General features: G+C 45.6%; 1 protein-coding gene across 4 annotated transcripts in view; it reads left to right on the forward strand.

The window, feature by feature from the left end:
* Positions 1–16894, forward strand: part of LOC144668501 (protein FAM149B1-like) — a 139474-nt gene extending 122580 nt beyond the window's left edge. For 3 of the 4 annotated variants that reach the window (XM_078530529.1, XM_078530531.1, XM_078530530.1), the window contains 3 exons: positions 10881–10962; positions 14105–14239; positions 16285–16894. In XM_078530529.1, the coding sequence (XP_078386655.1) occupies positions 10881–10962; positions 14105–14239; positions 16285–16358 (291 nt within the window). In that variant the 3' untranslated portion in view covers positions 16359–16894. The remainder of the gene's footprint in view (positions 1–10880; positions 10963–14104; positions 14240–16284) is intronic. The other variant, XM_078530532.1, reaches the window with a different exon arrangement.
* The last annotated feature ends 949 nt before the right edge of the window (positions 16895–17843 follow it).

Genomic DNA, 17843 nt, shown 5'->3' on the forward strand with positions numbered 1-17843 from the left:
TATAGCAGGGCAATTGGATAAATCCAAGGCAATCAGGCAGAGTCAACATGGCTTTGTGAAAGGGAAATCATGTTTAACCAGTTTATTGGAGTTCTTTGAAGAAGTAACAGGTGCTGTGGATAAAGGTGGATGCGCTGTACTTAGATTTTAAGGAGGCATTTGATAAGGTGCCTCAACAAAGGTTATTGTGGAAAATAAAAGCTCATGGTGTAGGGATTGGCATGGAGAGAAGATTGGCTAACTAACAGGAAACAGAGTAAGCATAAATGGGTCATTTTCTGATTGGCATGATGTGATGGGTGGCATGCCACAGAGATCAGTGCCGGGGCCTCAAATCTTTACAATTTATATAAATGATTTGGATGAAGGGATCAATGGCATGGTTGCTAAATTTGCTGATGACACAAAGGCAGGTTGGAAAGTAAGTTGTGAAGAGGATGCAAGGAGGTTGCAAAGGATATAGATAGGTTAGGTGAGTGAGCAAAGGTCTGGCAAATGGAGTATAACCTGGGAAAATGAGAGATTGTCCATTTTGGAAGGATGAATAAAAAAAGAGGCATATTATCTAAATGGTAAGAGATTGCAGAGCTCTGAGATGCAGAGGGACCTGGGTGTCCTAGTGGATGAATCGAAAAAGGTTAGTATGCAGGTACAACAAGTAATTAGCAAAGCTAATAGAATGTTATCACTTATTGCGAGGAGAAGTGATTACAGAAGTAGGGTGGTTGTGCTTCAGTTATACCGGGCATTGGTGAGACCACATCTAGAGTATTGTGTACACTATTGGTCCCTTTATTTAAGGAAAGATGTAAATACATTAGAAGCAGTTCAGAGAAGGCTTACTGGATTAATACCTGGAATGGCCAGGTTATCTAATGAGAAAATACTGGACAGGCTAAGCTTGTATCCGCTGGAGTTTAGAAGAGTAAGAGGCGACTTGACTGAAACATATAAGATCCTGAGGGGGCTTGACAGAGTGAATGTAGAAAGGAAGTTTCCACTTGTGGGAAGCCCTAGAACTCAGGGTCACTGATTCATAATAAGGGACTTCCCATTTAGGATAGGGATGAGGAAAGTTTTTTTCTCTCAGACGGCTATGAGACTTTGGAATTCTCTCCCTCAGAAGGTGGTTGAAGCAGAGTCTTTGAATATCTTTAGGCAGAGTTAGATGGATTCTTGATAAGCAAGGGGGTGAAAGGTTATCAGGGGTAGGCAAGTATATGAGGTTAAAATCAGATCAGCCAAGATTTAATTGAAAGGCGGAGCAGGCTTGAGGGACTGAGTGACCTATTCCTGCTCCCAATTTGTATGTTCGTATGCCCTGGGAGGAGGCAACAAAGTGGATAGGAACATCGGAGTCTCTTGAACCTTTTCCAGCATGCAGTGGGTTCATGGCTGATCTGCGATCTACCTCCACATAGCTGCCTTTGCCCCATATTCTTAATACCTTTGGTTAACAAAAATCTATCAATCTACATTTTAAAATTAACAATTGATCTAGCATCAGTTGACATTTGCAGAAGAGAGTTCCAGACTTCTACTGCCCTTTGTGTAAAGAAGTGTTTCCTATTTCCACTCGTGCAAGATCTGGCCCTAATTCTTAGATTATGGCCCCTAGTCATAGGCTCTCCAACCAATGGAAATTGTCTCTTTCTATCTACTATCTAATTTCCCTTAATAGCTTGAAAATTTAGAACAAATCACCCCGACCTTCTAAAATGCGGGATTACAACCCTAGTTTGTTTAATCTCTCCTCGTAGCTGAACGTTTGGAGTCCCAGTATCATTCTGTTAAATTTACGCTGCTCTTCCTCAAGGCAGATATATCCTGCCTAAGGCAAGGTGCCCACCACCACTCCCAGTATTCGAGGGATGGTTAACAAGGTGCCCACCACCACTCCCAGTATTCGAGGGAAGGTTAACAAGGTGCCCACGACCACTCCCAGTATTCGAGGGGGGGTTTAACAAGGCCTTTGAATAGCTGAAGGATGGCTTACATTCTATTCCTCTAGATATTCTATTTAATAGCATTCTATTAGCTCTTTTGATTATTTTTTTATACCTGTTCATGACATTTTAATAGTCTCTGTACCTCGACCTCAAGGTCTCTTTGGACTCCCACTGTTTCTAGCTTTTCACTGTTTAGAAAGTACCTTCTTCTATCTTTTTGGGTCCGAAGTGAATGACCTCGCATTGAAATCCATTTGCCACAGTATTGCCCATTCAATTAACCTGTCTTTATATCTTTATAATTTTATGCTCCCATCTACACTGCTTACAATGATGACTATCTTTGTGATAATAGTGTAAATAGCTAAGGCCCCAACACAGATTCTTGCAGGACACACCTAATCACATTATGTCCTAGCCCCAACCATCTTCAGCTACTTCATCAATGACCTTCCTTCCATCGTAAAGTCAGAAGTGGGGATGTTCGCTGATGATTGCACAATGTTCAGCACCATTCGTAACTCTGCAGATGCTGAAGCAGCCCATGTCCAAATACAGCAAGACCTGGACAATAACTGACAAGTCTGACAAGTGGCAAGTAACATTTGCAAGTGTCAGGCAATGACCAAATCCAACAAGAGAGAATCTAACTATCACCCCATGATGTTCAATGGCATTACCATCATTGAAACCCCCACTATCAACATCCTGGGGGTTACCATTGACCAGAAACTGAACTTGACTACCCATATAAATATTGTGGCTACAAAAACAGATAAGAGGCTAGGAATCCTGTGGCGAGTAACTCACCTCCTGACTCCCCAAAGCCTGTCCACCATCAACAAGACACAAGTCAGGAGTGTGATGGAATACTCCCCACTTGCCTGGATGAGTGCAACTCCAACAACACTCAAGAAGCTTGACACCATCCAGGACAAAGCAGCCCACTTGATTCGCACCCCATCCACAAACACTCACTCCCTCCACCACCGATGCACAGTAGCAGCAGTGTGTACCATCTACAATATGTACTGCAGAAACTCACCAAGGCTCCTTAGGCAGCACCTTCCAAACTCACAACTGCTACCGTCTAGAAGGACAAGGGCAGCAGATAGATGGGAACACCACCACCCGGAAGTTCCCCTCCAAGCCACTCACCATCCTGACTTGGAAATATATCACCGTTCCTTCACTGTCACTGGGTCAAAATCCTGGAACTCCCTCCCTAACAGCACTGTGGGTGTACCTACACCACATGGACTGCAGCGGTTCAAGAGGCAGCTCACCACCACCTCAAGAGCAATTAGGGTTGGGCAATAAATGCCTGCCAGCCAGTGATGCCTGCATCCCGTAAATGATTTTTAAAAAAATAATGCCAATTATGGTATTGCCAATTATGGTACTGCCCATTATACCTAATCTCAGTTTCCTTCCACTCAGCCAATGGGCATTTGCTGGAGTAGAGGTGCAGTCAATGGAGATATCTTGGGATTGAGGGCTCAGTTGATTTTTAAAAATTTATTCACAGGATGTGGGCGTCGCTGGCTAGGCCAGCATTTATTCCCTAACCCTAATTGTCCTTGAGAAGGTGGTGGTCAGCTGCCTTCTTGAACCGCTGTAGTCCATGTGCTATAGGCACGTCCACAGTGCTGTTACTAGGGAGTTCCAGGATTTTGGTCCAGTGATGATGAAAGAACAGCGATATAGTTCCAAGTCAGAATAGCGTGTGACTTGGAGAGAAACTTGCAGGTAATGGTGGTGGTGTTCCCATGCATCTGCTGCCCTTGTTCCTCTAGGTGCGGGTTTGGGAGGTGCTGTCAAAGAAGCTTTGACGAGTTGTTGCAGCACATCTTGTATATGGTACACATTGCTGCCACTGTGCACCAGCTGGAGGGAGTGAACATTTCATGTAACGACTAGGCCACAGATCAAGCAGGCTGCTTTATCCTGGATGGTGTTAGTCTCTTGAGTATTGCTGGAGCTGTACAATGCAAGTGCAGAGGAACCCATCACACTCCTGACTTGTGACCTGTAGATGGTAGAAAAGCTTTTTGGGAATCAGAAAGTGAGTTACTCGCCACAGATTGCCAAGTCTCTGACAAGCTCTCATCGTCACACTGTTCCCGTAGGTTTCTGACCATTGGTGACTCCAATGATGATAGTGTGGGATCTGGTGATGTCTAGGGGAGCTGTTAGACATTCCCTTGTTGGAGATTGTCATTCCTGGCACCAAGGGTGTAAGGGTGTAGTGCTGCCACAGCGCTGCTCTGGCACCTCCTATTTTGACGAGTGACTGGCGACTCCAGTACAAGCCTGAGGAACACACCAGCGTTGCCAGGAACTTGCCACGTTAAAGAATTGGGAGATTGCTGATTGGTTCAAAACTTTGGAGGCCAGGCCCGGAGGCCGAGAACTACATTTCCCAGTAGGCTACAGTAGCTCTCATGATTTTGGCGCATGGGCCAGCAGGGAACTGGCTGGAACATGCACAGTTTGCCATTCCTCAGGCCAGGAAGCAGCCTTGCGTGCCTGCACAGAAGAAAAGGGTTGACGTGGGAATTGGGTTGCATTCCCGCTACAGTGCTGCAGAAATTATTGACCAAATAGCTACCCCAATGAGGAAGAAAATTTGCCAGCGTATCAAAGTAATTGAGGGTAAAATGTCAATTCTAATTGATGAACCTACAAGCCTAAGTAGCAAAACTGTACTGGTAGGTTCTCTGAAATGTGAAGGTGTTTAGAAGGATGATCCGCACTTCATGTTTTTAGATCTGATTGAACTTCAAGATCAAAAAGCTGAAACAATAGTGAAGCATTTTCTTAAACATCTTACAAAACATAGTTTTGATGACTCCTAGCTGAAGCAGCACCCAGTAGCTTTTGCTAGTGATGGAGCGAGTATTATGCTGGGCACCAAATCAGGTGTAGCTAACAGACTTATGGAGCAATACCCAGATATTATTATTTGGCATTGCCTGAACCATAGATTAGAATTTGCAGCAGGCAATGTGGTGACAGAAGTTAGTGGGGTGAACCATTTCCATTTATCTATGGACAAATTATACACTGTGTATAAAAGATCGCCTCTTAATCAGAGGCAACTGGCAGAATGCACTGCTGAATTAGAACAACAAATTTCCAAAATAGGCCACATTTTAAGCACCAGATGGGCAGCAAGTTCATTTCGAACAGTGATGACTGTGTGGTACAGCTATGAAGCATTATGTGTTCATTTTGAACTGGCAGTGAAAGATGAAAGAAGGTCTGCGTCTGACAGGATAGCCTATGAGGGCCTGTTAAAGAGAATTTCCTCGAAACAGTTTCTCTTAGGCTTAGCTCTGATGTATGACACATTACACAAACTCAGCATGTTCTCAGTGTTTACAGAAACGCATTGCAACGATTGTGTATGCAGACAAACTGATCCTTCAGAGCATATGCTTTCTCCGTGGCCTGAAAGAGTGACCTGACACAAAAACTCTTGAGGCCAAAGCTGCAGTCACACAGGGAAAGTTTGGAACAGTCTCGATAGGAAGCAACAATAAGATTATCAGCATTATCATTAATTATAACACCAATGTGCTCGAGAATTCTCATAAGCCAGATTTCTTACCAGTCTTGTTAATAATTTAGGAAATCAAATGTTCATAACCATGTCATTGAAAGGCTCTCATTCAGCCTCTGCAACCCAATCCAGTTATGCTTCTCTGATCAACTGCCCATTCTGAACAAAGTCTATTGGCCAGCTGAAATGCCACCAGGTTATGGAGAATTGACAGTTATTCACAATATATATTAATGATTTAGATGAGGGAATTAAATGTAATGTCTCCAAATTTGCAGATGACACAAAGCTGGGTAGGAGGGTGAGCTTTGAGGAAGATGCAGAACTGCTTCTGTATGATTTGGACAAGCTGAGTGAGTGGGCAAATGCATGGCAGATGCAGTATAATGTGGATAAATGTGAGGTTATCCATTTTGGTAGCAAAAACAGGAAGGCAGATTATTATCTGAATGGCTATAAATTGAGAGAGGGGAATGTGCAACGAGACCTGGGTGTCTTTGTACACCAGTCACTGAAGGTAAACATGCAGGTGCAGCAGGCGGTAAAGAAGGCAAATGGTATGTTGGCCTTTATAGCCAGAGGATTTGAGTACAGGAACAGGGATGTCTTGCTACAATTGTACAGGGCCTTGGTGAGACCACGCTTGGAATATTGTGTGCAGTTTTGGTCTCCTTATCTGAGGAAAGATGTACTTGCTATAGAGGGGGTGCAGCGAAGGTTTACCAGACTGATTCCTGGGATGGCGGGACTGACATATGAGGAGAGATTGAGTCGGTTAGGATTATATTCGCTGGAGCACAGAAGAATGAGGAGGGATCTCATAGAAACCTATAAAATTCTAACAGGACTAGACAGGGTAGATGCAGAAAGGATGTTCTCGATGGTGGGAGAGTCCAGAACCAGGGGTCACAGTCTGAGGATATGGGGTTGTTTAGGGTCATTTAGGACTGAGATGAGGAGAAATTTCTTCACCCAGAGAGTGGTGAGCCTGTGGAACTCGTTATCACAGAAAGTAGTTGAGACCAAAACATTGTATGTTTTCAAGAAAGAGTTAGATGTAGCTCTTGGGGCGAAAGGGATCAAAGGGTATGGGGAGAAAGCGGGAGCAGGCTATTAAGTTGGATGATCAGCCATGATCATAATGAATGGTGGAGCAGGCTCGAAGGGCTGAATGGCCTACTCCTGCTCCTAGTTTCTATGTTTCTCTATGCAAGCGGTTTAAATTGTCATCGACTTCTGCAATCAATGCATTCAGAGATTACGTGGAGGAAGCTGGACAACACATTCCCCAGGATTTATGACCAGTACTAAATTGCACCTAAGTAATTCCAATCAGCATTGCAGATTGTGAGCGAGGATTCAATCACATGAACTTAATTATAACACCAACGTGCTCGGGAATTCTCATAAGCCAGTATCAGCACTCATGTTTGTCAGACTACATGGACCTGCACTTCTGACACATTGGGATCCAACAACATATGTCACAACCTGGCTGCGATGTCACCAATCTGCAGAGGACACAAGGACAGGACCAGCCTCTCCGTCTCGCACAAGAACAGGACCAGCCTCTCCGTCTCGCACAAGGACAGGACCAGCCTCTCCTTCTCGCACAAGGACAGGACCAGCCTCTCCACCTTGCACAAGGACAGGACCAGCCTCTCCTTCTCGCACAAGGACAGGACCAGCCTCTCCCTCTCGCACAAGAACAGGACCAGCCTCTCCCTCTCGCACAAGGACAGGACCAGCCTCTCCCTCTCGCACAAGGACAGGACCAGCCTTTCCCCCTCGCACAAGGACAGGACCAGCCTCTCCCTCTCGCACAAGGACAGGACCAGCCTTTCCCTCTCGCACAAGGACAGGACCAGCCACTCCCTCTCGCACAAGGACAGGACCAGTCTCTCCCTCTCGCACAAGGACAGGACCAGCCTCTCCCTCTCGCACAAGGACAGGACCAGCCTCTCCCTCTCGCACAAGGACAGGACCAGCCACTCCCTCTCGCACAAGGACAGGACCAGCCTCTCCCTCTCGCACAAGGACAGGACCAGCCTCTCCCTCTCGCACAAGGACAGGACCAGCCTCTCCCTCTCGCACAAGGACAGGACCAGCCTCTCCCTCTAGCACAAGGACAGGACCAGCCTCTCCCTCTCGCACAAGGACAGGACCAGCCTCTCCCTCTCGCACAAGGACAGGACCAGCCTATCGCTCTCGCACAAGGACAGGACCAGCCTCTCGCTCTCGCACAAGGACAGGACCAGCCTCTCCCATTCGCACAAGGACGAGATCAGCCTCTCCCTCTCGCACAAGAGCAGGACCAGCCTCTCCCTCTCGCACAAGGGCAGGACCAGCCTCTCCCTCTCGCACGAGGACAGGACCAGCCCCCCCGTCTCGCACGAGGACAGGACCAGCCTCTCCCTCTCGCACAAGGACAAGACCTGCCTCTCCCTCTCGCACAAGGACAGGACCAGCCTCTCCCTCTCGCACAAGGACAGGACCAGCCTCTCCATCTCGCACAAGGACAGGACTAGCCTCTCCCTCTCGCACAAGGACAGGACCAGCCTCTCCCTCTCGCACAAGGACAGGACCAGCCTCTCCCTCTCGCACAAGGACAGGACCAGCCTCTCCCTCTCGCACAAGGACAGGACCAGCCTCTCCCTCTCGCACAAGGACAGGACCAGCCTCTCCCTCTCGCACAAGGACAGGACCAGCCTCTCCCTCTCGCACAAGGACAGGACCAGCCTCTCCCTCTCGCACGAGTGTGGAACCAAAACCATGGTGGAAATTGTTGTGAAGTGTTGGTTGTCGAAGTTCAGGAAGCATCATGGTATCAAGTTTTTGAACGATTGTGATGATAAAGCCTCTGCAGACGAAGATGTTTTTGGGAAATTTATTGACGAGTTTGCTATGCTAATTTCAGACAAAAACCATTTGCCTGAATAAATTTACAATGCTGATGAAACAAGTCTGTTCCGGCCGTACGCCTAGAGGATTGGCTGTGGAGAGTGCACCAATGGGTGTTAAGGATGCTAACTAACCTTGGTTGTGCCAATGCGCTGACACACACAAATATAAATTGGCTGTAATTGGGAATAGCAAATATTTTAGGAGCTTCAAGGGTATTCAGACATTGCCTGTTCACTATTATGCCAATAAGAGAGCCTGGGAAACCTGGGACATATTTTCTGATTGGTTTCACAAGCACTTTGTATCAGAGGCACGTGCGCATTGTCAGGTAGCTGGATTTGAAGAAAACTGTAAAATCATTTTGCTCCTGGCCAATTAAGCACATCCCCCTGCCGAACTCCTGGTGAAGAGCAATGTTTTCGCTGTTTACTTTCCCCCCCTGCCCCCACCTCCCCCCTCCTCCAATGTAACATCATTAATTCAGCTGATGGACCAAGGCAATTTTTGGTCCTTAAAATGGACTCCTCCTTAAATAGAATGTTTGATGCTGTGAACAGAGGCCTGGGGGTGGAAGGCTTCCAAAAGGAGTTGACGGTTGAGGACACCATCTACGCATCTACTAATGCCTGGTGCCTTGTTCATTGATATTGGCTCAAAATCCTAGAACTCCCTCCCTAACAGCTCTGTAGGTGTACCTACACCACACTGACTGCAGTGGTTCAAGATCAGCATCACTTTCTCAAGGGCAATTAGGAATGGGCAATAAAGAATGATGCCCATATCCCATGAATGAATAAATTAAAACAAAAGTGTTGGGTGTTTCTCACGTATCGGTGCAGACTCGATGGGCCGAAGGGCCTCTTCTGCACTGTGTGATTCGGTGAGGTGGTATTCGGGGAGCACGAGTTCGAGAAAGAATGAGAGGTTAGGAAAGATTGCTTCACATAGAGGGGTGGTTAGAATATGAAAGCCTCTGGCACAAACTGTTGTTCCATAAGTTCTTTCAAAAATGTAATTCGATGCTGGGAGAAAGGTATTCTAAATAAAGGATATAGGGAATGAGCTGGAGAGGAAGAATAGACTAGGTGTCGAACGTGGAGAAAAAAACTGGTGGAAATTTGATGGTCCATATGGGCTGGTTCCCTACTCCAACGATCTAGGATGCAATGAAGTCCCTGGAGTTCGATGGCCTGGAGCTTATTGGTCTGCCTTTTATAGGGTTCTGGTGTTGTACTTCATGATGCAAGTAAGGGTTGTTAGTTATGACCTGTCTCTTATGCCTTGGGTTGTATGGACAGCCAGGAATGGGCTTCAAACTGCCCAGTATTTCCCATAGATCATAGGTCACCCTTTCTAACTGGGACATGCCCCACTAATGTTTTATGTATCTTTGTGAGGAGAGTTGACAACCACAGTTCAGTGGTAGTTAACTATACAGTCTTGCAGCTTGTTGTGACAGTTGCACTAGTTTCTGGATTCTAGTGGGTTATTTGTTCCTTAATGGATGTGTTCAGCAGGTAGAAGCTTGGATCTTTAGGAATACTGAGGCAGATCTTGCTTTCTGCAGTCTACCCAGACCAGGCAACCAAAGGTCCAGGATGAGAACCACTTTGTGATTTGGGAGGGTGGAATCTCAGGACCAGTTAAAGGTGTGTTATCTTGAGCTGACCTTACTTTATCTTCAAATAGGTAGTAGTTGTGAGGGGCTACTGCTATACTTCTCTCATTCCTCCTGTGTTATACTTGCTTTCCAGGCCATTTTAAAGTATTAACTTCTGAATTTGGGTAAAGGTGTCTATCAGTGGCTATCAGGAGAAAGCGGGACAGTGGGATTAGTTTGGGATTGATCTTGTAAAGAGCCAACATGGACACAAACTCCAGCTGGTATTTTCAGCTCTACAATGGATGAAACTAAGAAATAAATAGGAAAGATTTTTTTTCACTTCTCCTCCTGTGAAGTGTGCAGAGGAGCATGGAGGGGGTTAGCGGGTGGAGAGGTTAAGGGAGGATTGCCGGACTGAGACGGGGAAAGCAGGGGCGATTGGAGAGGGGAGAGGCAGGTAGAGAAGGGAGCGGCGGGTGGAACAGGGAGAGGCGGTTGGGAGGAGTAGGGAGAAATAAGAGGAGCATGAAGGGGTGAGGTGGGTGGAGTGTGGAAAAGTAGGGCAAGTTGGAGCAGAGAGAAATGGGTGGAGCAGGAAGTGGGTGTGCAGATGGGGCAAGTGGAGGAGTGAGTTGATCGGATATGCGATTGGGATAAGGAATATTGTCCAGATGGTTGCAGGCTCTTATTTCCATTCGCTCAATGATTGTATCATTAATGAAGTAAATGCTAATTATTAGTAAAATGCCATTTTTTGAAATGGAATTTCACCTTCACGGACTCACTGATAATTTTTGTTTCAATACAACATTAAGAGGGACAGTAATAACAACAATTGTATTCCTATGGTCTTTTCCAGTCAGATATTTCTTACCACCGGTCCTTCACAGCTCTGGAATATGCCCCTCAGTCACACATCGGCAGGAGATTTGTGGGGCCAGGTAAATTAATATTGTGATTTTAACTGTTTAACTTACATTTTGTACACTCTGAAGTGGTAAAACAGCAACTCAGCAAGTTGTTTAGCAGATAGAAAGAATGTGAGTCAGGCATTGCCACAGTGGGTAAAGGTTTTGCCTGATATCAAGTCCTCGTGACAGAGAGATACAGAGAAAAAAAGAATCTACATTAAGATAGTGCATTTCACCATCGCAGGATGTCCCAAAATACTTCACAACCAATTAAGTATTTTTGAACTGAAGTAACCTTGGAAAGGTGGTACCTAATTGAAGCACAGCAAGGTTGCACAAACAGCGATGAGAGAATCGGTTTTTTAATGAGGTATTATAGAGGAATGTATATTTCGTAAGACAGGTGGACATCCCTGCTGTTGTGCAACCAGCACCATTGGGACTTTTTCCACTCTCTGGAACAAGCACTGGGCCTCATTTTAACATCTCGCCTGCAATGCAGCACGACCTCAGTAAAGTTGTCTGATAATTGTATATTAATTGAGTGTTTAATTATTTACAGATGGTGGGTGTAACTTGGGTTCCTGTAAATAGGAGTACATTGAAACTGTGGTGGTTGGGTTAGGAGGTGCATGTTTGTAATGTCTATCTCTGCAAATAAAAGCTTATAGAAGTGTGCAAAGATTTAGGCTCCAGTTCTGTCTTTTACCGTTGGGCTTCATGCTTCATGGGGTAGAACATGGTAGCAAAGAATGGTTGCCTAAAGTGAAGGTTGGAAACTTAGGAACATTTTTTCAGACATAAAGATAAAAGCCTAGTGTCCATTATGCAAAATGGCAAAAAGTATATCTGAATTATTGGGGTATGGTAACCTTCTGATGTTCTCGGAGGCTGAACCATATAACCAGTGGAAAGATGAAGTGAATCTTTGGACATGGGTTACGAATCTGTCAAAGAGAAAACAAGGTATGGCCTTGGCATTGCTACTTCCTACAAGCAAAATCAGAAGTATTTTGCGAGATAGATCCTTGTCAGTTGGAGAGTGCTGAAGGTTTGGACTTTCTGTTAGAGTTCCTGAATGAAATCTACAAGAAAGACAGCTTGTTAAATGTCTATGAGGTCAGAAGTTGATAGATTTTGGAAAGCTGATTGTCATTTCAAGGAAGAATATATCATGGACTTTAAAAGATTGTACAAAAGGTTAACAACCTTCAATTTGGGGACCCTTGAACCAGTCTTAGCATCTGAATTACTGGACTGTGCTCAGGTGCCACATATGGACAGGCTTAGTGGTGTTCTGTTCTTGGAGAGGGAAACACTGTTAGACCAGATGTCTGCTGCCTTAAAAAAAATACCCTGGGGAAACAATCAATTCTGGCAGTCTGTATTCCTTAAAGCCATTTTTCAGTATTTGGAACAACAGCTAAGTGTCTGTCTGTGACCTTGTCTCATCTGCCTTATTCGCTGGACTTTTTCCATTGACCTAGAGACCGTTAAGCACAACCAAACTCCTTTGTTATTTATTTTCAAGCCTTTGTTTACTCTGCCTTCCAAATTTTCTTATTAATTTTCTGCCTTCCATTGCCACATTTGCATTCCCCCCATCTGAATTTATGTGAAGGATCCCATCTCTCGGCCAAGCTCATTTAATCCCTCTCTAACAGCACTGCTGAGTATTTCCAACATTTTCTGTTTTGCTTCCTTATTCTACTGTTCCGAGACCCAAGTCATCCAGATTGTTGTGACCTGCTATATCTTCATCCCCACTAAAGCTCACCAACCCATTAACACTCCATAGGCTTGCAGAGAATTGACTTCAAGAGTTTTGTCCTTGGACCTTGCTGAAAAGAGAGACATGTTGCCAAAGCTTTTTATCTGGCACTCATCAGGACAAAAGCAGAATGACAAATTTCAAACAATCTCAGCAATTTATATTACAGGAGAAAAGGATGCTGATTAGTTGGTAGGTTGATTCTAATTGGCCGAGCATTGGCCTGGAGAAAGCAATGTGGAACTATAGACTCCCCAAGCTGCTGTCAGTCCAAAAAGACAGCCACACAATTGAGCTACATTGTGGATGAAATTTAGTGCCGATGAGATGCCAGGTAGGTAGGCCACACGTCCCAATGATTGGCTGATGGAATCAAACAGCATGTTTTTCCTCATGTCGCCATTGCTTCTTTTGCCAATTATCTTAAATCTGCACCCTCCTGTCCTCAGTCCTACCGCCAATGGGAACAGTTTTAATACCTCCATCAAATCTCTCCTCAACCCTCTCATCTCCAAGGAAAATAGTCCCAGCTTCTCCAATCTATTACGTAACTGAAGTTCCACATCCTGGAATTATTCTGCTGAATCTTTTCTGCATCCTCTCTAATGTCTTCACATCCCTCCTAAAGCGTGGCATCTGGAACTGGATGCAATACTCCTGTTGAGGCCGAACCAGTGTTTTATACAAGTTTAACGTAAATTCCTAGCTCTTGTACTCTATGCCCCTATTAATAAAGCCTATGAAAGTGTGGGCTTTATTAACTGCTCTCTCAACCTGTGCTGCCACATTCAATGACTTATGCATATATACACTCAGGTCCCTCTGCTCCTGCACCCTCTTTAGAATTATACCCTTTATTTTATATTGTCTCTGTGTTGTTCCCACCAAAATGAATCACTTCACACTTCTCTGCAATGATTTTCATCTGCCACTTGTCTGTAGATTCCACCAACTTGTCTATGTCCTTCTGACTTTCTACACTATCCCCCTCACAATTCAAGTGCTTCCAAGTTTCGAATCATCTGTAAGTTTTGCAGTTGTATCCTGTACATTAATATATATCAGGAAAAGCAAGGGTTCCAACACTGACTCCTGGGGAATTCCACTACAAAACCTCCTCCAATCCGAAAAACATCCATTAACCAATACTCTGTTTTCTGACTCCTCTTCAGCCATTATCTTGACCCTCTTCCTCCCCTCCCTATGGTTCAGAGTCCTCTGTGTGTAGTAACTGCTATGGAAATGCAAATTACTGTGAGTATCTGTTGCAGGAAGGCTGCAGAGGCTGAGAAATGTTTGAGGGGGCATTAGGCAAAGAAGTTTGAGGACCAATGTGTGAGCTGTAAATAAATATTTTAGCCACTTAATTAACATCGTTTGATTGTGCTTTATTTATTCCAGATTCCCATTCTATTGGAGTGACTGGGATGAGTTTGAGTATTTCCAGCTCTTCTCACCTCGATATGTTACAACATCACAGCCACAGTGGGTCACTAATTGAAGCTGAAGAGAAGATGGAAGACCAAACATCGCTGGGTAGGACATGATTGGCACAGGGGTAGGAACATAGGAACAGGAGTGGGCCAGTCAGCCCCTTGAGTCTGTTCAGCTATTCAGTTAGATCACAGCTTATGTATACCTTAATACCATCTATATGCATTGGCTCCAGAGCCCTAACAAAATCTATCTACCACACTTTTGAAAGTTTCAATTGACCCCCAGTTTCAAAAGCATTTAGCGGGGAGGGTTCCAGATGTCTGCTAAATATGCTTCCTGGCATCACCCCAAAAAGCCAAGCTCCAATTTTAAGCTTGTTCTGTACTGTCCCACCAGAGGAAATAGTTTCTTTCTATCTACCCATTCAGCGCCTTGTTTCATCTTCTGATTCATCCTCAATTAGATCACTCCTTAATCTTCTCTACTCAAGGCAATACAAGCCTAGCCTATGCAGCCTGTCCACACAATTCAACCCTTTTACCCATGGTATCATCCTGGTGAATTTGTGCTGCACCCGTTCAAAAAGGATATTATATCATCCTAAGGTGCAGTGCTCAGAACTGAATGCAGTACTACATAGAGGCTCTAACCAGAGATTTATAGAACTGTAACCTAACTTTCACCCCTTTGTATTCCAGTCCTCTTGAAATAAAGGCTGACATTCCATTAGCCTTTTAAAATATGTTTTGTACCTGTCCACTGGTTCTTAATGATTGCTGTACTTGGACCCCTAAATCCCTCTGCTCCTCCATAGTTCCCAGTTCTCACCATTTAGCAAATACTATCTTCGTAAGTCCAGACTGGATGATGTCACACTTTCCCACCTTGAACTCCATCTGCCACACTTTTTTCCACTCAATCTATCCATGTTTCTTTGCAACGTTCTGCACCCAGTTACATGTTTTACTGAGCCACCTAACCTAGCCTGATCAGTGAAGTTGGATATATGGCTTTCTATTCCTTCATCCAAGTTGTTTATAAGTTTAAATGCTGTGGTCCCATTACAGCTCCCTGTAGAATACCAGTCATCACATCTTGCCCGTTGGAATATATACTCATTATCCCTACTTTCTGTTTCCTACCTCCTATCCGTGTCAATAGGTTGCCTCCAATTCCACTTGCTCTCATTTTTTAAATGCTATGTGAAACTTGTCAAATGCCTTCTGTAAGTTCATATAAATAACCCATAGACACTGTCTTATCCACCATGTTAGTTACCTCCTCAAAATATGTAACTAGGTTTGTTAGACATGATTTCCTCTTTACAAAGCTATACTGGCTCGCTCTCATTAGTTCATATTTGTCCAAACTTTCAGTCACTCTGTCCCTAATAACATTTAATAAAAACTTGCCCACAACAAACATTAGATGAAAAGGTCGATAATTTCCTCACTTATCTCTCCTACCCGTCTTAAATAGTGAAGTGACATTGGTCCCTTGGTTTAGAAATTGCCAATTACTGGGTCAAGAGAATTTTGATGATCATTGATTATGACTGGAGCATCTAAATCTGCCTCAGCTACTCCTTCTAATACCCTGAGGTGGACACTATTGAGTGACAGAAGTTGTCTACCTCTAGCCTCCCTAGTTTCTCCATAACCATTTTTAACTTATACTGAATCCTGTTAGTTCCTCCCCTTGAGTTATTTTTAGCTTTTCATGTATTTCTGCACTTTATCCTCATCCTCTGCTGTGAAAAGCAATATTTAGTAAACCTGCCATTTCCTGATTTCCAATTACAATATCACTTATGTCTGTCTTTAAGTGGCTCATGTTACTTTTACCACCCTCTTTCTCTCACTATCTTTGTAAAAACCTTTATTGTTGTCCTTGATATCCCTTACTGATTTCTTTCTCATGTTCCCATTTGCAGCTCTTTATACTTTCTCCAGGGACAGGGCAAGAGCTGGGCAGGTCAGGGTTGGCAGAGGCTCAGTGACAGGTAGGAGAAGAGGACAGGTTGGGGAGAGGGATGGGGCAGGGAGGGAGGGGGTGGCAGGGTGGGTAAGGGAACAGGAAGGGACTGTACAGCGACAGGGACTACGTGAAAATAAATAGAAAATATACCTTTCTTTCTGTGTCAGGTCACCGTTTACCACTCCCCATCCCACCTCACATTCGTGGGGGCATTGGCTCAAGAAGCAGGACTGCATTATAGCAAACAATGGAAGATTGCTGCATGGAGGCAAGAGTCTACACCACCCATCCTCGTGAGTGACCTCTGGACCCAGCCTGTGCGCTATCCTCAGGAACATGGCCAGGCCAGGAAACAGCACAGCCTCTGTCTAACTGAGTAATATTTATTGAGATGAAAGACTGATGTAAAATATGACCAGCCATTTCTCTAGGTTGAAGTGCAACCAGAAAGGAATTTCCAGTCCATTTGCTGCAAGTACCAAGAAATGATGATTTTATCAAACTCTGGCCTGCCGGTTCAGTTTAATTTGAGGTGTTTGATTCACCTACTCCCATACCAGCCATTGCTAGCCAGTAGGTTAATCTCTAAAAAAGCCTTAGCCAGATGTAGAAGCCTTTCTATCTCCAGTCACTATGGTTAGTTAGGTCGTGGCTGTGAGATGCTGATTTTCAAAGTGGTTATTGAGATTACTTTTTATCAGGCAACCCTGATCTGTGTAGGGTCCTTGAGAGCATGTTGGAGTGAGGGGTCCCAGAAACATGTCGGAGTGAGGGGCCCTGGGACGTGTCGGAGTAGGGGTCCCGGGAATGTGTCGGAGCGAGGGGTCCCGGGAATGTGTCGGAGCGAGGGGTCCCGGGAATGTGTCGGAGCGAGGGGTCCCGGGAATGTGTCGGAGCGAGGGGTCCCGGGAATGTGTCGGAGCGAGGGGTCCCGGGAATGTGTCGGAGCGAGGGGTCCCGGGAATGTGTCGGAGCGAGGGGTCCCGGGAATGTGTCGGAGCGAGGGGTCCCGGGAATGTGTCGGAGCGAGGGGTCCCGGGAATGTGTCGGAGCGAGGGGTCCCGGGAATGTGTCGGAGCGAGGGGTCCCGGGAATGTGTCGGAGCGAGGGGTCCTGGGAAGGTGTCGGAGCGAGGGGTCCCGGGACGTGTCGGAGCGAGGGGTCCCGGGACGTGTCGAAGCGAGGGGTCCCGGGAATGTGTCGGAGCGAGGGGTCCCGGGAATGTGTCGGAGCGAGGGGTCTTGGGACATGTCGAAGTGAGGGGTCCCGGGAAGTGTCGGAGTGAGGGGTCCCGGGAAGTGTCGGAGCGAGGGGTCCCGGGAATGTGTCGGAGCGAGGGGTCCCGGGACGTGTCGAAGCGAGGGGTCCCGGGACGTGTCGAAGTGAGGGGTCCTGGGACGTGTCGAAGTGAGGGGTCCCGGGAATGTGTCGTAATGCGGAGTTCTGAGAACGTGTTGGAGTGAGGGATGCTGGGAAGGTGTTGGAATGAGGGATGCTGGGAAGGTGTTGGAGTGAGGGATGCTGGGAAGGTGTTGGAGTGAGGGATGCTGGGAAGGTGTTGGAGTGAGGGATGCTGGGAAGGTGTTGGAGTGAGGGATGCTGGGAACGTGTTGGAGTGAGGGATGCTGGGAACGTGTTGGAGTGAGACGCTGGAAATGTTTTTTGGAGTCAGGAGTTCCTGATATATTCCTGTCGATTGGCATAGTAATGGTAATTTTTTTCGGAT

The sequence above is a fragment of the Cetorhinus maximus genome, chromosome 27, assembly GCF_964194155.1.
Source record: "Cetorhinus maximus chromosome 27, sCetMax3.hap1.1, whole genome shotgun sequence".
Lineage (NCBI taxonomy): Eukaryota > Metazoa > Chordata > Chondrichthyes > Lamniformes > Cetorhinidae > Cetorhinus > Cetorhinus maximus.